Below are 20,793 nucleotides of genomic sequence, written 5' to 3' on the forward strand. Positions count from 1 at the left end.
GGGAGTTAGATGTGGCCCTTGTGGCTAAGGGGATCAGGGGGTATGGAGAGAAGGCAGGTACGGGATACTGAGTTGGATGATCAGCCATGATCATATTGAATGGCGAATGGTGCAGGCTCGAAGGGCCGAATGGCCTCTACTCCTGCACCTAATTTCTATGTTTCTATGTTTCTATGACAGGGGCATTAGGATCCTTCCACACACTCACTTGACACATCTGAAACCTTGCCCATCCATTTCCTGTACGGTTGCCACCTGACCCCAATGTGTTGCTCCTGTACTTTGTGTTTCGGCTATCTTTGTGCAATCCCAACCTTAACATCGGGGTGGCACGGTGGCACAGCGTTGGAGTTGCTGCCATCGCAGCGTTGGAGATCCCGGTTCGATCCTGACTGCAGCTCCTGTCTGTACGGAATTTGTACGTTCTCCTGTGACTGCGTGGGTTTTCTCCACAGCGGGTGCCCCGATTTCCTCCCACACCCCAAAGATGTGCGGGTTTGTAGGTTAGTCGGCCTCTGTGAATTATCCCTTGTGTGTAGGGTAAAACTCGTGCCAGGGTGAGCATTGGTCAGCGTGGACTCGGTGGGCTGAAGGTCCTGTTTCCACGCTGTATCTCTTTACTTTAGTTTAGAGAAACAGCATTGAAACAGGCCCTTTGGCCCACTGAGTCCATGCTAACCCACTGCTAATCCTATCCAAGTTCTCCAGGGATGCTGCCTAACCCGCTGAGTTACTCCAGCACTTTGTGTCTTTCCTTGGCATAAGCCGGCATCTGCAGTTCCATTTTATTACATTTCCTGTCACATGCTTTATCTTCGAGAATGGCTGACATGGAACGCAAGGGGGAATTAAATCCTAGTGTTGCTTACAGATCGTTGGATGGAAAGTGTTATCTTTAACTGGCCACGCTTAACGGGGCTGTCCCACTGTACAAGCTATTTCAAGAGTTCTCCCGAGTTTCCCCGATTCAAACTCGGAGATTTACGGTAATAGCCGCTCGTAGGTACTCGGGGCTCTCGTGGACATTTTTCAACGTTGAAAAATCTTCACGAGCTTACCTCGTATCCTGAGTACCTGCCGTTAGCGAGTCTTCCCGAGTACCTGCCGTTAGCGTTACGAGCCGCTAAGAGACATCCCGAGCTCCGACGTACCCGCTACGTTCATTCTCCGTACTTACCACGAGTTTGATTTTTTTTAAACTCGGGAGCGCTCTTCAATTACCTCGTACAGTGGGACAGGCCCTTAATTCTTACATTGAGAAAGCACAGCGCAAGGAATGGCAGTGATCGTGTAAAAGAACCTCTGCTCAATCACGGACATTCTGCTTGCGCCAGAAAATATTAAATTCAGGCTGTGTGTTTTGTACTGCACCTTCACTTGCGATGTTTATCAGGAAATAGCTCGGAGTAGTGTTACTTTATTTGTCATGTTGACATGTGAGAGAGGAAAATTACACTTGAGCTGTCAGGCTGCCACAGATGCTGTGGGCAGTCGATGGATAAGTGAAATACATTTAATTCAACTAAGTTATGCCCAGGGGCATCAACAGCAGGTGGAACGTACAAACTCCGTTACAAACAACACCTGTAGTCAGGATTGAACCCGGGTCTCTGGCGCTGTGAGGCAGCAACTGTACCGCTGCACCACAACTTTAAAAAAAGGTCCCCCACCCGAAACATAGAAACATGGAAAGCAGGTGCAGGAGGAGGCCATTCGGCCCTTCGAGCAGCACCACCATTCATTGTGATCATGGCTGATCATCCCAAATCAATAACCCGTGCCTGCCTTCTCCCCATATCCCTTGATTCCACTAGCCCCTATCTAACTCTCTCTTAAATCCATCCAGTGACTTGGCCTCCACTGCCCTCTGTGGCAGGGAATTCCACAAATTCGCAAATCTCTGGGTGAAAAAGTTTTTTCTCACCTCAGTCTTAAATGGCCTCCCCTTTATTCTATGACTGTGTGGCCCCTGGTTCTGGACTCGCCCAACATTGGAAACATTTTTCCCACATCTACCCATTCCTTCTCTCCAGAGATGCTGCCTGTCCCGCTGAGTTACTCCAGTATTTTGTGTCGATCTCCCATCTATTTGTATCCAGACAAGAGATCGGGGTGATTATAGATCATTTTCAATGTAAGATAATCCTGGTTTAATGTGCGTTTTAAAATTTTAAAAGAAAATTAATGCATTTTCTTAAATGTGATTGTTGTGTTAGTCTCAATCTATTACTCACTAATTAGCAGTCAATTTCTGCCAAAGATAGACACAAAAAGCAGGAGTAACTCAGCGGGACAAGCAGCATCTCTGGGGAGAAGGAATGGGTGACGCTTTGGGTCGAGACAGCTTTTTATGTCAATGGATAGGTGATAGAAACATAGAAAATAGGTGCAGGAGTAGGCCATTCGGCCCTTCGAGCCTGCACCGCCATTTAATATGATCATGGCTGATCATCCAACTCAGATTCAGATTCAGATTCAATTTTAATTGTCATTGTCAGTGTACAGTACAGAGACAACGAAATGCATTAACTCAGTGTCCTGTACCTGCCTTCTCTCCATACCCCCTGATCCCTTTAGCCACAAGGGCCACATCTAACTCCCTCTTAAATATAGCCAATGAACTGTGGCCTCAACTACCTTCTGTGGCAGAGAATTCCAGAGATTCACCACTCTCTGTTCAGAAGAAGGGTCTCAACCCGAAATGTCACCTGCCCATGTTCTCCTGGGAAGCTGCCTGACCCGCTGAGTTATTTGTGTCATCCCTTGCAGGTGAAAGGTTAAGTGCGCAGGATGGATCAGCACGGGAAGCCCCCGCAAGCTCGCTGTCAGATAGCATGTGGGGGCGGTTTGCCAATTTCAACATGTCGTCAGCTGATTAAGAGGGTGAACTTTGCCACAGTTGGCTCGTGTCTCTAGAGCTTTCCCTCGAGAGCGGAGGTGGGTCTTGAACCCTGGACCTCCTGGCCGACTGGTGTCACCGGCTGGTCCCACAATCACTAGTCCACCCCCCCCCACACACACCTGCCTGTACAGTGTTGGTCACTCCTCCTAGTCAGCCTGTGCTGGCTGTAGCTGTCGCTGGCTCTAGCAGCGTTTAACACACCAACCCACACTCCCGGTGAACCGACTGTTCGCTGTTATTCTCGAGAGTCAAGTGTGTTCAAGAAGGAACTGTGCAGATGCTGGAAAATCGAAATATGCTGGAGAAACTCAGCGGGGTGCAGCAGCATCTATGGAGCGAAGGAAATAGGCAAAGTTTCGGGCTGAAACCCTTCTTCAGACTGAAGGAAATAGGCAACGTTTCGGCCTGAAACCCTTCTTCAGACTGAAGGAAATAGGCAACGTTTCGGCCCAAAACCCTTCTTCAGACTGAAGGAAATAGGCAACGTTTCGGCACGAAACCCTTCCTCAGACTGAAGGAAATAGGCAACGTTTCGGGCCGAAACCCTTCCGGGTTTCGGCCCGAAACGTTGCCTATTTCCTTCGCTCCACAGATGCTGCTGCTGCACCCGCTGAGTTTCTCCAGCATTTTTGTCTACCTTCAGGAGTGTTTCATTGTCACATTGCCCCCAGATAGAACAATGGGAATTCTTACTTGCAGCAGCACAGCAGAATAATGTTAAACATAGTACGCTGCGAACAATATAATCAGTGAGTGTGTGTGTGTGTATCTATGGGGCCCATTCTTCGGAAAGTGAACCGGCGCGTCACACACGCGACCGAACCGGCATCACGTCCGTTAAGACACTCTTGTAAGAGAGTAACCTTATTCATTGCTATATTCCTACCGACAGAGCTATAGCGCACGTCTGCTAAAGATATGAACCGGGCTAGCTTTTTAAAATTCATAAGCGTTTGTTCGACAAAACTGAGTTTATGGAAAAAAAAAAAAAACGCTGCTGTGTGTGTGGGGAGGGGAGGGGGGTCACACACGTGGCCAGCCGTTATTTCGCCTCTGACCCCCCCATCCCCCAACAAACATTGTCAGCATAACATGAATATATCACTTGATAAACTCCGAGATAAATATGAATTGTATTGTATTGTATTCAAATTTATTGTCATTGTCTCAATTTGAGACAACGAAATGAATTTCCCTTACAGGCAGTATCATAAAAAAAACCCAAAAAAAATTAAATAATGATAAATAAATAAATAATAAAACATGTTAAAAATAAAATTGAAATTGAATTAAAAAAAAGCACAAACACAGAAAGTCCACGACACAACATAACATAAATGGCACCAAGGTGAGGATGGCACCATAGTCCAGCCAGCCTCCCCTCTGCACATACGCAGTGCAAAACAACGTGCTCCGAGGCAGCAACTCTACCGCTGCGCCACCACTTGTCTTGAAACAATTTCAGAATCGGAAGACGTGTGTATTCCACAATTTCTGCACATTTTTTGGTCGCACACGTGACTAGGAATGGGTTACATTACACATACCCACAAATACGCATATATGTATCGATCATATATACTGTATATACACGCACTCAGACGCACACACAAAAAACAAACAATAATAGTGCAATAATAACTTGCCAATGAACGCATGGAGTTTCAGAAACTGATGTTAAAGCTTCTCAGCTAAGTTGGTGCACCGTGTTGCAGCGTTAGGTTTGCCGCCTTACAGCGCCAGAGACCCGGGTTCGATCCCGATCACGGGCGATCTCCCGCACGGAGTTTGTACGTTCCCCCGCGTGGGTTTTCTCCGGATGCTCCGATTTCCTCCCACATTCCAAAGCCGTGTGGGTTTGTAGGTTGTACATTGTCCCGAGTGCGTAGGATAGAACCAGTGTATGGGGAACTGCTGGTCGGCGTGGGCCGAAGGGCCTTTTTCCACGCTGTACTGCAGTTGTACAGGGTCTTGGTGAGACCACACCTGGAGTATTGCGTACAGTTTTGGTCTCCAAATCTGAGGAAGGACATTATTGCCATAGAGGGAGTGCAGAGAAGGTTCACCAGACTGATTCCTGGGATGTCAGGACTGTCATATGAAGAAAGACTGGATAGACTTGGTTTATACTCTCTAGAATTTAGGAGATTGAGGGGGGATCTTATAGAAACTTACAAAATTCTTAAGGGGTTGGACAGGCTAGATGCAGGAAGATTGTTCCCGATGTTGGGGAAGTCCAGGACAAGGGGTCACAGCTTAAGGATAAGGGGGAAATCCTTTAAAACCGAGATGAGGAGAACTTTTTTCACACAGAGAGTGGTGAATCTCTGGAACTCTCTGCCACAGAGGGTAGTTGAGGCCAGTTCATTGGTTATATTTAAGAGGAAGTTAGATGTGGCCCTTGTGGCTAAAGGGATCAGGGGGTATGGAGAGAAGGCAGGTACGGGATACTGAGTTGGATGATCAGCCATGATCATATTGAATGGCGGTGCAGGCTCGAAGGGCCGAATGGCCTCTACTCCTGCACCTAATTTCTATGTTTCTATGTTTCTATGTATCTCTAAAGATAGTGGCAGGGTCAAACCGCACTTTGGTTCCCTTGTATAAGAAAGAAGGGGCCTGTTTCCACGCTGTATCTCTTCACTAAAGTAAACTAAACTAATCAGGGTTTAATTCCATTCATGGTCAACAGGTCTGCTGTTGACCCCGTTTGTCAAGAGCTACGATTACAGTCTTTCTGCCCGAGCTTCTCAGGATAACATTTATTCCAGCCCTTTTATAATGCGTTGCTGCTGGTGCAATGTCATAGATTTTGGAAGATAAATTGTATGTTCATGTCATAGGAGAAGAATTAGGCTATTAGGTCCATCAAGTCAACTCCGCCACTCAATCAAGGCTGATCTATCTTTCACACTCAACCCCATAACCCCTGACACCCGTATTAATCAAGAATCAATCGATCTCCACTTTCAAAATACCCAATGACTTGGGCTCCGCAGCAGATTTGCAGCTGTTGGGACTTTAACGCACTGGAAACCTGTCTCTTTGAAATACCCTCGTGTCTGCTTCATGCGAGCGGGTCATTACAGCCAAAGGCAGGCACAAAAACCTGGAGTAACTCAGCGGGGCAGGCAGCATCGCTGCAGAAATGGAATAGGTGACCCTTCTTCAGACCCGAAACGTCACCTATTCCTTCCCTCCAGAGATGCTGCCTGACCCGCTGAGTTACTCCAGCTTTTTGTGTCTGTCTTTGCTTTAAACCAGCATCTGCAGTTCCTTCCTGAACATCACAATAAAGGCTTGCGTAGAATGGTGAGTTGCCGGCTGTCCTTTATGCAACACTGCCAGGGCGCTGAAAGATGTAACAACGCACCTGATTGCATGAAACGGTCTACCTGCTGCTTCACCCGCCAGCCTACACAACTCGGCTTTACACACTCACACACACACACACACACACACACACACACACACACACACACACACACACACACACACACACACACACACACACACACACACACACACACACACACACACACACACACACACACACACACACACACACACACACACACACACACACACACACACTCTCTCACACACGCACAAAAACACACACACACACACACACACACACACAAAAACACACCCACACACACTGACAAACACACACACACACACACACACACACACACAGACACAGACACACACACACACACACACACACACACACACACACACACACACACACACACACACACACACACACACACACACACAAACACACACACACACACACACACACACACACACACACACACACACACACACACACACACACACACACACACACACAAAAAACACACACACACACGAAAGACCTACATATTTGTAGGTTAATTGGCTTGCTATAAATGTAAAACTTGCCCCCTAAAGCAGGATAGTGTTCTCTTCTTCTTCCTGCGTACGGTGTGCACAACCTAAAGTTGTTGGACAACTTGTTCCGTTTGATCTTATTTGATTGTGCACGCTGGGTTGATTGCATTGGTCGAAACATGGCGGACCACGTGAAGGTTACAATCTCCCACCCCAGGATAGTGTTAATGTGCGGGGATCGCTGGTCGGTGTGGCTGAAGGGCCTGTTCCCACACTGTACCTCTAAACTAAAAAAAAAACAAAACACACACACACGTCTACTTGAAGCAAATAGATGTCGCCTGGCAGAGTGTGGCAGTGAAGCACTTTGCTTTGTATCAACGGGGACTGGAGAATGTCAAAGTGGAGCAAAACCTTCCACTGCTGAGTATCTGCCATTTAATTTATTGGTGGCGTGTCTGCAGGCCTCTGTGAGGTGAGCTCGGCAGCATGGGCTGTATTGGTGCAGTCACCCGCAATTATGCAGCGGGGCATGGGAACTTGTTTCGAGGTGTCTTGAAACACGAACCACTGCTCAGACTTAAGCCAGCTCCCCGTCTCCCTGCATTGCAAAGTCCCAGAGCACTCTAATACACAAGAGAGAGAGTTAGATTTAGATTTAGCTCATCGGGTTAAAGGAATCAGGGGATATGGGGAAAAAGCAGGAACAGGGTAGTGATTTTGGATGATAGAAACATAGAAAATAGGTGCAGGAGTAGGCCATTCGGCCCTTCGAGCCTGCACCGCCATTTAATATGATCATTGCTGATCATCCAACTCAGTATCCTGTACCTGCCTTCTCTCCATACCCCCTGATCCCTTTCGCCACATCTAACTCCCTCTTAAATATAGCCAATGAACTGTGGCCTCAACTACCTTCTGTGGCAGAGAATTCCAGAGATTCGCCACTCTCAGACTGAAGGAAATGTGTGTGAAAAATGTTTTCCTCATCTCGGTCCTAAAAGATTTCCCCCTTATCCTTAAACTGTGTGACCCCTTGTTCTGGACTTGCCCAACATCGGGAACAATCTTCCTGTATCTAGCCTGTCCAACCCCTTAAGAATTTTGTAGCCGTGATCATATTGAATGGCGGTGCTGTCTAGAAGGGCTGAGTGGCCTACTCCTGCACCTATTTTCTACGTCTTTAAGAAGGAACTGCAGATGCTGGAAAATCGAAGGTAGACAAAAGTGCTGGAGAAACTCAGCGGGTGCAGCAGCATCTATGGAGCGAAGGAAATAGGCAACGTTTCGGGACGAAAGCCTTCTTCAGACTGAAGGAAATAGGTAACTTTTCGCGACGGCAAGTCACCGAAAAATCGAGTATGTGGGACAGCCCTTTACTTTGAAAACACCTTCTGAGAACTTCGTGAAAGTTGCTGGCATTGAACAGGAAAGAAACTTTACAAAGATCCTATTAACTCATTCCAAGCGCTGAGGAGTTTGGAAAGAAAGGCTAACTGTGAGAGTTTTGTATTTTATAAATTCGCTTGTCCAGCATTTAAGCTACTGTAGCCGTGAGCAGCCTAGTCCCTTCACTCTCTGCTGATGGTGATGTCAAACTGAGCAACAATTATTATATTTACTTAGAAATTCAAATGCAGAAGTTCAAAGCCCCCGGGAGTTTTCATCTTGTGCGTGAATAGCTATCGAGGCAGGTGCGGGAAGAGGGGGGGGAAAGACAAGGGGCTTTTATCTGGCTTTTATTCAACGATGCTTGGAGCTTAGAAACAGTGAGGTATTATCACAAGGTCGACACAAAAAAGCTGGAGTAACCCAGCAGGACAGGCAGCACCTCTGGAGAGAAGAAATGGGTGACGTTTCAGGTCGGGACCGTTTCTTCAGACTCGAGTATTATTACAAATGTACAGAGTATTGAGGGGCGCAGTGGTAGAGTTGCCGCCTTACAGCGCAGGAGACCCGGGTTCGATCCTGTCCACGGGCGCTGTCCGAAACGTTCTCCCTGAAACTCTACTACTGCACCACTGTGACTCCCAGGGTAGGAGCAGATTTGATAAAACGTGTGTGTGCCTGGCGCATAGAATATAGAACAGGCCCTTCGGCCCACAATGTCCGTGCCGAACATGATGCTATAATAAGCTAATCTCCTCTGCCTGCCCATGATCAATCAGATTCAGATTCAGATTCAATTTTAATTGTCATTGTCAGTGTACAGTACAGAGACAACGAAATGCATTTAGCATCTCCCTGGAAGAGCGACATAGCAAACGATTTGAATAAATAACAATAAGTGTCCGGGGGGGGGTGGTGATTGGCAGTCACCGAGGTACGTTGTTGAGTAGAGTGACAGCCGCTGGAAAGAAGCTGTTCCCCGACCTGCTGGTTGGCAACGGAGAGACCTGTAGCGCCTCCCGGATGGTAGGAGGGTAAACAGTCCATGGTTGGGGTGAGAGCAGTCCATGGGTGGGGTGATCAATATCCCTCCATTCCCTGCATATCCATGTGCCTATCTAAAAGCCTCTTAAATGCCACTATCATATCTGCCTCCACCACCACCCCTGGCAGCATGTTCCAGGCACCGACCATCCTCTCTCCAAAAGAAGCTTGCCCAGCTCATTTGCTTTAAGCTTGACCCCTCTCACCTTTACCCCTCTCACCTCTATCCTACATTCTGGATAATAAAGAATGGCAACTCCTTATTATTATGGGCGTCACGGTGGCACAGCGGTAGAGTTGCTGCCTTACAGCGCTTGTAGCACCAGAGACCCGGGTTCGATCCCGACTAAGAATGCTGTCTGTGCGGAGTTTGCACGTTCTCCCCGTGACCACTTGGGTTACCGCCAAGATCTTCAGTTTCCAACCACACTCCAAAGACGTACAGGTTTGTAGGTTGGTTGGCTTGGTGTAAATGTAAAATAATTGTGTGTAGGATAGTGTTAATATGCGGGGGTCGCTGGTTGGTGTGGACTCTATGGGCCACAGGCCATGTTTCCGCACTGTATCTCTGAACTAAACTAAACTCATTCAGTGGAGCGAATGATATCAAACAATTGGCAGCACCTGACCCAGATCATCCTTGACAACAATTGATGTCAGCTTTAAATCAGCTAATAACAATAAGTTCCTCGCAGGAAAATGGCCTCGTACTCTGCAATTGGCAAACCTTCAAATGTGTACAAAAGCAGTGGAGAAATAGAGAGGGTAAATGCACACACTTTTACCTGGAGTAGGGGAATGGAGAACTAGATGCGATTTGACCCACTGAGTTTGTTTGGCGTTCCAGAGTAAACCATCGGTGAGACCAAGCGTAGGCTTGGCGATCGTTTCGCTGAAAACCTCCGCTCAGTTTGCAACAACCAACCTGATCTCCCGGTGGCTCAGCACTTCAACTCCCCCTCCCATTCCGAATCCGACCTTTCTGTCCTGAGCCTCCTCCATGGCCAGAGTGAGTCCCACCGCAAATTGGAGGAGCAGCACCTCATATTCCGCTTGGGCAGTCTGCACCCTAGTGGCATGAACATTGACTTCTCCAATTTCAGGTAGTCCCTGCTTTCTCCTCCCCTTCCCAGCTCTCCCTCAGCCCACTGGCTCCACTCCCCCCATTCCCTCCCCCTCCCACCCTCACATCAGTCTGAAGAAGGATTTTGGCCCAAAACGTTGCCTATTTCCTTCGCTCCATAGATGCTGCCGCACCCGCTGAGTTTCTCCAGCATTTTTGTCTACCTTCGATTTTCCAGCATCTGCACAGTTCCTTCTTAAACATGCAGTTTTGTGCATCTCCTTTACAAACAATATAAGTTGCGAGGGGCGTCCCATTAGGGTTTATGGAACACTCTGTGAAACAATAATGCAGCAATATTGTGAATATATCTGACGGATGGTGAATTGAGATTTGAACAAATGAGTGGGGAGATGCAGGAGTTATTGCAGGGAGCAGGAGAGGGCAGTGAGTGCATTCTAGCAAGCGCTGAACTCTGTGAAAGGTCATGCCAATGATTACAGTCAAAACACTAAGAGCCAAGATAGTGTCACGAGGCCAGCGGAAAGATCGATTACACGGAACTGAACATATTAAAGCTTCATCACCGCGGTTGAATGGTAACCTTAGAAGGCCTAACAGGGTAGATACAAGCCAAGTCAAGACGGAAAAAAAAAAGCAAAGTACTGGAATAACTCAGCAGGTCAGCCATGGCCGAAGCCACAGTCTTAGAATAAAGGGGAGGTCATTTAAGACTGAGGTGAGAAAAAAAACGTTTTCACCCAGAGAGTTGTGAATTTATGGAATTCCCTGCCACAGAGGGCAGTGGAGGCCAAGTCACTGGATGGATTTAAGAGAGAGTTAGATAGAGCTCTAGGGGCTAGTGGAGTCAAGGGATGTGGGGAGAAGGCAGGCACGGTTTATTGATAGGGGACGATCAGCCATGATCACAATGAATGGCGGTGCTGGCTCGAAGGGCCGAATGGCCTCCTCCTGCACCTCTTTTCTAGGTTTCTATGAAACACTGACGCAAGATATTTGGGGAACGAAGCATTTAGGGATGAGATGTGCAAATGTTTTTTTTGCACAGGAGGTGTGGAATCTCTGGAATTCAGTCTGTCAGAGGGCATCGTTTGGACACAAAATGCTGGAGTAACTCAGCGGGACAGGCAGCATCTCTGGAGAGAAGGAATGGGCTGCCTGCCCCGCTGAGTTACTCCAGCATTTTGTGTCGACCTTTGATTTAAACCAGCACCTGCAGTTCTTTCCAACACAGTCAAGTCAAGTCAAGTTTATTCGTCAGGTATACACATACGAGATGTGCAGTGAAATGAAAAGTGGCAATGCTCGCGGAGTTTGTGCAAAAAGACAAACAAACAAACAACCAAATTAACTACAAACAGAGGGCTTAGTTTAGTTTAGTTCAGAGATACAGCGCGGAAACAGGCCCTTCTATCCACTGAGTCCGCACTGATCAGCGATCCCCGCACATTAACACTGTCCTACACACACTAGGGACAATTAACAATTTTTCCAAGCCGATTAACTTACAAACCTGTACGTCTTTGGAGTGCGGGAGGAAACCGGAGCTCCCGGAGAAAACCCACGCAGGTCACGGGGAGAACGTACAAACTCCGCACAGACAGCACCCGTAGTCAGGATTGAACCCGGGTCTCTGGCGCTGCAAGGCACAAACTCTGCCACCATGCCGCCCTAAGGCTTGAAGCCTAGACATTGATTGCATTCCCAACAATGAAGGAGTGACATAAATGCTGGAGAAACTCAGCGGGCGCAGCAGCATCTATAGAGCGAAGGAAATAGGCGACGTTTCGGGCCGAAACCCTTCATCAGACTGATCAGTGACTCCTGGATATTAAGCAGGTCACGCGATTGTAAGGATCGTACAGGGAAATGGCCTGGAGGTGAAAGATGAGCCGTGATCTTGTTGAATGGTAGAGCAGGCTCGAGTGTCGATCACCCAGCCCATGGCTACTGTTTATTTAATGCTTTTATTTTTAGTCAAGGCTCTACTACAAACAAGACCTCACCCAGCAGGGGAGAGGCCTCTTTGCCAAACTGGGCGGACCTGTTCGTGAAGATCTATTAACCTTTCGACTGCCTTAACTTATCCCTAAATGTTATTCCTTTGCAGATATGGGGAGAAGGGGAAAGCTGTGAGAATCGAGAAAGTCATCTACACAGGGAAAGAAGGCAAGAGCTCCCAGGGCTGTCCAATAGCTAAATGGGTAAGTGTCTTTTTCTGTTTGATTTGTTTTACCAGATTCAGAAACGTTTTCTTCCCCTCTGTTACCAGACTTCTGAATGGACCTTCCATAAACTAGGGGTGTAATCCTGATCTTCCAACCTACCTTATTGGACATTGGGCCTTTTTTCTGGAGCTGCTGCACTACAATGCTGCAACACTATATTCTGCCTTCTCAATGCTGATATTTTTCTCTTTGTTCCACCGCTCTCACCCCAACATAGACTGTTTACTCTCCTACCATCCGGGAGGCGCTACAGGTCTCTCCGTTGCCGAACCAGCAGGTCGAGGAACAGCTTCTTTCCGGCGGCTGTCACTCTACTCAACAACGTACCTCGGTGACTGCCAATCACCACCCCCCCCCCCCCGGAAACTTATTATTATTTATTCAAATCGTTTGCTATGTCGCTCTTCCAGGGAGATGCTAAATGCATTTCGTTGTCTCTGTACTGTACACTGACAATGACAATTAAAATTGAATCTGAATCTGAATCTGTGTGCCTGGACACAGGAATTGCAGATGCTGGAGTCTTGAGCAAAAATGCACAAAGTGCTGGAGTAGCTCAGCAGGTGAGGCAGCACCTGTGGAGAAGATGGAGAGGCAACATTTTGGGTGGAAACCCTTCTTCAGACTGAATATAATAGGGTGGGGGGGGAATTCCCACTACAATTAATCTGAAGAAGTGTCTTGATCTGAAACATCTTCAATAGATGTTGCCTAACCTGCTGCTCCAGTTACTCCAACACTTGATTGGACTCAAGTACAGGATTATCTTTGGTTACACAAAAAAGCTGGAGAAACTCAGCGGGTGCAGCAGCATCTATGGAGCGAAGGAAATAGGCAACGTTTCGGGCCGAAACCCTTCTTCAGAACTGATCGGGGGGCGGGGGTGGGTGGGGACAAGAAAGGGAAAAGGAGGAGGAGCCCGAAGGCTGGGGGATGGGAGGAGACAGCAGGGGGGCTGAGGAAGGGGAGGAGACAGCAAGGACTAACAAAATTGGGAGAATTCGATGTTCATGCCCCCGGGGTGCAGACTCCCCAAACGGAATATGAGGTGCTGTTCCTCCAATTTCCGGTGCTGCTCGCTGTGGCCATGGAGGAGACCCAGGACAGAGAGGTCGGAGTGGGAGGGGAGGGGGAGTTGAAGTGCTGAGCCACCGGGAGGTGAGCTTAGTTATTGCGGACCGAGCGGAGGTGTTCGGCGAAACGATCGCCCAACCTCCGCTTGGTCTCACCGATATAGATCTGCTGACATCTAGAGCAGCGGACGCAATAGATGAGGTTGGAAGAGATGCAGGTAAACCTCTGTCGCACCTGGAATGATTGCTTGGGTCCTTGAACGGAGTCGAGGGGGGAGGTAAAGGGACAAGTGTTGCATCTCTTGCGGTTGCAAGGGAAAGTGCCCAGGGAGGGGATGGACCGAGAGGGAAGGGAAGAACTTTCTGGGTCTCCTCCATGGCCTCCATGGTCTCCTCCATGGCCACAGCGAGCAGCACCGGAAATTGGAGGAACAGCACCTCATATTCCGTTTGGGGAGTCTGCACACCGGGGGCATGAACATCGAATTCTCCCAATTTTGTTAGTCCTTGCTGTCTCCTCCCCTTCCTCAGCCCCCCTGCTGTCTCCTCCCATCCCCCAGCCTTCTGGCTCCTCCTCCTTTTCCCTTTCTTGTCCCCACCCACCCCCGCCCCCGATCAGTCTGAAGAAGGGTTTCGGCCCGAAACGTTGCCTATTTCCTTCGCTCCATAGATGCTGCTGCACCCGCTGAGTTTCTCCAGCTTTTTTGTGTAACCTTCGATTCTCCAGCATCTGCAGTTCCTTCTTAAACAGGATTATCTTTGACTGGGTGCATGCAAAACATTAGCTTTTCACCGGATCTCAATACATTTGATCATAATGAATTATACTCATTTTTATATCTCAATACACGTATCCATAATAAACCAATACTAATTTTAATTTGTCAATACACATATTGACAGTTTGGGAGGTCACGGTGGCGCAGCAGTAGAGTTGCTGCCTTATGCCCCCGTCCCACCTAGGAAACCTGAACGGAAACCTCTGGAGACTTTGCGCCCCACCCAAGGTTTCCGTGCGGTTCCCGGAGGTTTTTGTCAGTCTCCCTACCTGCTTCCACTACCTGCAACCTCCGGCAACCACCTGCAACCTCCGGGAACCGCACGGAAACCTTGGGTGGGGCGCAAAGTCTCCAGAGGTTTCCGTTCAGGTTTCCTAAGTGGGACAGGGGTATAGTGAATGCAGCACCGGAGACACGGGTTTGATCCTGACTACAGGTGCCGTCTGTACGGAGTTTGTCCCTGTGACCTGCGTGGGTTTTTCTACGAGATCTTCGGTTTCCTCCCACACTCCAAAGACATACAGGTTTGTAGGTTAATTGGCTTGGGTGAATGTAAAAATTGCCCCTGGTGTGTGTAGGATAGTGTTATTGTGCGGGGATCGCTGGTCGGCGCAGACCCGGAGGGCCTGTTTCCGCGCTGTATCTCTAAACTAAACTAAATATCCATGATAAACCAATATTCATGTTTATATCTCAATGCACATATCCACAATAAATCAATATTAATGTTTATCACTGCTCTCTACCAATGCTGAAAGATATTTGCATGGCTAAGGCTCATTCTGCAACAGGTGAATGCCCTCCAGAGTTCTGCCCAAGTGCCCACAGTAAGCTGGTGTAGGTCTAGCAAACTGCTTATGATGGGAGATGTTGTATCCACAGCCTTTCTCAAGATTCACCCAAGCACATCCCTGCCGGTTGTTGAACCAATACTGAACATTAACAGGAACCCTAACTAATTTATCTTTAATGTGTAGGAAGGAACTGCAGACAGACCCAAAATGCTGGAGTCACTCAGGCAGCATCTCTGCAGAGAAGGAATGGGTGACATTTGGGGCTGAGTTTAGACTGAAGATAGACGCAAAAAGCTGAAATGACTCAAAGGGTCTGGCAACATCTCTGGAGAAAAGGAATAGTTGACTTTTCCAGTCAAGACCCTTTTTCAGGCTGAGACTCTGAAGAAGGGTCTCAACTCGAAAAGTCATCTAATCCGTTTCTCCAGTGATGCTGTGTGACCCGCTGAGTTACTCCAGCTTTTTGTGTCTATCTTTAAATTATCTTTAACTTTGCCAAACTGTGATACTAAAGGGACTGAAGTAGGGTTTCGGCCCGAAACGATGCCTATTTCCTTCGCTCCATAGATGCTGCCTCACCCGCTGAGTTTCTCCAGCATTTTTGACTACCTTCGATTTTCCAGCATCTGCACAGTTCCTTCTTAAACATTCTATACTCAATATTCCGACTGATGAAGCCAAATGGTTCGATACCATTCTTCAGAAACGTCACCCATTCCTTCTCTCCAGAGATGCTGCCTGCCCCACTGATTTACTCCAGCATTTTGTGACGTATCTGGTTTAAACCTGCATCTGTAGCTCCTTCCTGCACATGTTATTGTTCTAGTCGCAGGAGGTCCCTATCTTCTCGATTCTAGTGACTGCAGACTGAACAGTGGCCAAAGGTTGAAGCTTATCTTTGTTAATCTTTAAGCACGCTGGGAGGGTGTCCGAACAACACAATGTAAATATTACACAATTGGGGAATGAAGGCAAAGTTGAACAAAAGCCCCAGGTTCAGACAGTTCATGCATGAAATTCTCAGAAGAGTTATATGGGACTTACTACAAATAAAAGTGAGGCAAATATGCTTTTAGATAGCCTGAAACAAGAAGACCTGTACTCACCATCTGTTTCCAATACAGAAGTTAGAGTTTTCTTATTAAATCAAAATCGTGTTTGTTCATAGGAGCAGAATTAGGCCATTTGGCCCATCTAGTGTACTCTGCCATTCAACCATGGCTGATCTATCTCTCCCTCCTAACCCCAGGTCACAAACTCCGTACAGACAGGCGCCCGTAGTCGGGATCGGACCCGGGTCTCTGGCGCTGTGAGGCAGCAACTCTACCGCTGCGCCACCGTGCTGCTCGCGGTACTTTGAGTTCCGTTGCATGCTCGTACTGCTGTAGAAACACTGACCAAATCTTTTGTTTCCTTGCGTCTGCACAGATAATAAGAAGAACGAGCAAAGAGGAGAAAGTGCTGTGTCTGGTGCGTGAGCGGGCAGGCCACCACTGCCAGAATGCGGTTGTTATTATCCTCATCCTTGCTTGGGAAGGTATCCCTCGATCGCTCGGTGACAAGCTGTACGATGAGCTCACCGAGACCTTGACGAAGTACGGGAACCCTACCTGCCGCAGATGTGGGTTGAATGACGAGTAAGTCAACTGGTTTTGACGCAACGGGCCAAATTCTGTTTTTAGTTTTAATATGTTTAGTTTCAGAGATACAGTGGGCAAACAGGCCCTTCGGCCCACCGAGTCCGCACCGACCAGCGATCCCCGCACACAAACACTATCCTACACACACTAGGGACAACTTACATTTACACCAAGCCAATTAACCTACAAACCTGTACGTCTTTGGAGTGTGGGGAGAAACCGAAGATCTCGGAAAAAAACCCACGCAGGTCACGGGGAGAACGTGCAAACTCCGTACAGACAGCACCCTTACGTAGTCAGGATCGAAGGTACACAGAAATGCTGGAGAAACTCAGCGGGTGCAGCAGCATCTATGGAGCAAAGGAAATAGGTGACGTTTCAGGCCGAAACCCTCAGGATCAATCCCGGTTCTCTGGCGCTGTAAGGCAGCAACTCTTCCAATATGCCACCATGCCGCCAATAGTGGCCCTTTGCTCTTTTCATCCCTAGCCTTGGTCCACCCATCTGCTAATTTAAATAAAACTCCCACCTGTATCCAACTATTACTGGGAGAAACGAGGAACTGCAGACGCTAGTTTACAAAGAAAGACACAAAGTGCCGGAGTAACTCAGCAGGTCAGCCAACCAGGCTTTCTCCCGCTCCCACCTCTTTTCCAGCTTTCTCTCCCCCCCACTTCAATGTCTGAATTTTGGCCCCTACCCTAAACCCCGCCTATCCATGTTCTCCAGAGATGCTGCCTGACCCACTGAGTTACTCCAGCACTCTGTGTGCTGGGCTTGTAAATGGTTCCACTTGCTCAGCCACTGCTTCATCCGTTTCATTCCATCTGTAATTAATTTCATGGATGTCCCTTGGTCTATTTTCTGTTCCAAAACATCTCCCCAATCACAACCTTCAGTTTACTGGTCAAATTCTCTCGATAGAGTTGTCGCGTTCCAAATCCATGCGGAATATTTTCTCACCTGCGTTGGATTCTCCCAACTCATCCCCAAAATGAATCTAATGAACGTTAAAGAGGGCATGCTTTGTAAATCCGAATTGTGAATGTGGAATGCCTGGATAGAGTGAATGTGGAAAGGATGTTTCCACTAGTGGGAGAGTCTAGGACCAGAGGGCACAGCCTCAGAGTAAAAGGACGTACCTTCAGAAAGAAGACGATGAGGAATTTCTTTACTCAGAGGGTGGTGAATCCATGGAATTTATTGCCACAGACAGCTGGATATTCAATGTTTAAGAAGGAACTGCAGATGTTGGAAAAATCGAAGGTAGACAAAAATGCTGGAGAAATTCAGCGGGTGAGGCAGCATCAATGGAGCGAAGGAATAGGTAACGTTTCGGGTCGAGACCCTTAAGAAGGGTGTGTGCGTGTGTGTAAAATTGTGTGTGTAAAAAGTATTATACACACACAAACGCATACGTACACACACAAAATAAACATACAATCATAGTGCAATAATAACAATAATAGTCTATGTAGTTCAGAGGTTATTTGAGGGTGTTGTATTTAATAGCCAGATGGCTGTAGGGAAGAAGCTGTTCTTGACCCTGGACGTTACAGATTTCAGGCTCCTGTACCTTCTTCCCGACGTTTATTATCAGTAACAATTAAATATTACATAATTGGGGAATGAAAGCAAAGTTGAACGAAAGCCCCAGGTTCAGACAGTTTATGCATGAAATTCTCAGAAGAGTTATATGGGACTTACTACAAATAAAAGTGAGGCAAAGATGCTTTAAGATAGTCTGAAACAAGAAGACCTGTACTCACCATCTGTTTCCAATACAGGAGTTAGAGTTTTCTTATTAAATCAAAATCGTGTTTGTTCATAGGAGCAGAATTAGGCCATTTGGCCCATCTAGTGTACTCTGCCATTCAACCATGGCTGATCTATCTCTCCCTCCTAACCCCAGGTCACAAACTCCGTACAGACAAGCGCCTGTAGTCAGGATCGGACCTGGGTCTCTGGCGCTGTGAGGCAGCAACTCTACCGCTGCGCCACCGTGCTGCTCGGGGTACTTTGAGTTCCGTGTCGGTCTGGTGAATGGACCTGCCGCTTGCAATGAATGATATTTACTGCTTTGGCGCCTCTTTTATTCCAGCCGCACGTGTGCATGTCAGGGGAAAGACCCGGAGACCTGCGGTGCCTCCTTCTCCTTTGGCTGTTCCTGGAGCATGTACTTCAACGGATGCAAGTATGCACGCAGCAAGCTCCCCCGCAAGTTCAGGCTGCTGGGGGACAACCCCAAAGAGGTTGGTTTCATTCACTGAATCTCATGGCTGCATTTCCAATTCATGCATACACTACTTGGTTTGTTTTACCTTAGTTTAGTTTAGGTTCGGTGACATTTTTCACACAGAGAGTGGTGAATCTGTGGAATTCTCTGCCACAGAAGGTAGTTGAGGCCACAGTTCATTGGCTATATTTAAGAGGGAGTTAGATGTGGCCCTTGTGGCTAAAGGGATCAGGGGGTATGGAGAGAAGGCAGGGATGGGATACTGAGTTGGATGATCAGCCATGATCATATCGAATGGCGGTGCAGGCTCGAAGGGCCGAATGGCCTCTACTCCTGCACCTATTTTCTATGTTTCTATGTAATGTTATGGCAAATTTCTAATTTTTCCAGTTGCCATAACTACACAGATAGGAGGTCACAAATATTACTGCCGTCTGTAGATTCTTGCTTTGTACAAATGGTCTGCTGTGTTTCCCACCATTTGTGCAGTCCCTGTGTGGAGGTGGAAGGTGGGGCAGACTTTTAAGGTGCCATGTGAATGCAAATATATTATTTTCTTACTTTTGGTATATGTAAATAACCATCAAAGCACCTGCCACATAGTTCCCTGCCGTGGGCAGAGTCTAGGCCAAGCTGCAATAGTAAGGTTTCAACAAAGTTTACAAGAATGATCCCAGCAATGAGTGGGTTAACCCAGTGATTCACAACCAGGGGCAAATTTCAGGGGGGGCCACAGAAAAAAATTGGGATTTAGGGGGCCACAGGTTCAATGAAGGGGGCCACAGAGCTACCACCCTGGTGCCTCCTATATTTCAGTTCTAATCAATTTAAATCTATGTAGTTGAAATATTTTTGATGTTTGTGGAATAGAATAAAAGGGAATATGTGTGCAATTAATAGACGCTGATATTTTTATGGAAGGTATTATAATATTTTTATAGTACTTTTTTCCCGCTAATAATGTCGGGGGGGGGGGGGCACAGAAAAATGAAAAGGGGGCCATTGGCTAAAAAGGGTTGGGAACCATTAGGTTAACTTATGATGAGCGTTTGTTGGCACTGGGCCTGTACTCACTGGTGTTTAGAAGAATAAGGGGGGGACCTGAGGAAGGACATTATTGCCATAGAGGGAGTGCAGAGACGGTTCACCAGACTGATTCCTGGGATGTCAGGACTGTCTTATGAAGAAAGACTGGATAGACTTGGTTTATACTCTCTAGAATTTAGAAGATTGAGAGGGGATCTTATAGAAACTTACAAAATTCTTAAGGGGTTGGACAGGCTAGATGCAGGAAGATTGTTCCCGATGTTGGGGAAGTCCAGGACAAGGGGTCACAGCTTAAGGATAAGAGGGGAAATCTTTTAAAACCGAGATGAGAAGAACTTTTTTCACACAGAGAGTGGCGAATCTCTGGAACTCTCTGCCACAGAGGGTAGTTGAGGCCACAGTTCATTGGCTATATTTAAGAGGGAGTTAGATGTGGCCCTTGTGGCTAAGGGGATCAGGGGGTATAGAGAGAAGGCAGGTACGGGATACTGAGTTGGATGATCAGCCATGATCATATTGAATGGCGGTGCAGGCTCGAAGGGCCGAATGGCCTACTCCTGCACCTAATTTCTATGTTTCTATGTTTCTACCTCATTGAAATATACAGAATAGTGAAAGGCTTGGATAGAGTGGATGTGGGGAGGATGTTTCCACTAGTTGGAGAGTCTACGACTGGAGTTCATAGCTGCAGACGGGCC

The 20,793-nt window shown here is 47.4% G+C and overlaps 1 protein-coding gene across 5 annotated transcripts in view; it reads left to right on the plus strand.

The window, feature by feature from the left end:
* The window catches only part of LOC129713329 (methylcytosine dioxygenase tet3-like), a 154,981-nt gene that overhangs the window by 124,250 nt on the left and 9,938 nt on the right, over nucleotides 1–20,793 (plus strand). For all 5 annotated transcript variants that reach the window (XM_055662302.1, XM_055662303.1, XM_055662305.1 and 2 more), the window contains 3 exons: nucleotides 12,409–12,502; nucleotides 16,601–16,809; nucleotides 18,914–19,064. In XM_055662302.1, coding sequence (XP_055518277.1) covers nucleotides 12,409–12,502; nucleotides 16,601–16,809; nucleotides 18,914–19,064 — 454 coding nt within the window. The remainder of the gene's footprint in view (nucleotides 1–12,408; nucleotides 12,503–16,600; nucleotides 16,810–18,913; nucleotides 19,065–20,793) is intronic.

Source organism: Leucoraja erinacea, chromosome 35 (assembly GCF_028641065.1).
Source record: "Leucoraja erinacea ecotype New England chromosome 35, Leri_hhj_1, whole genome shotgun sequence".
Lineage (NCBI taxonomy): Eukaryota > Metazoa > Chordata > Chondrichthyes > Rajiformes > Rajidae > Leucoraja > Leucoraja erinaceus.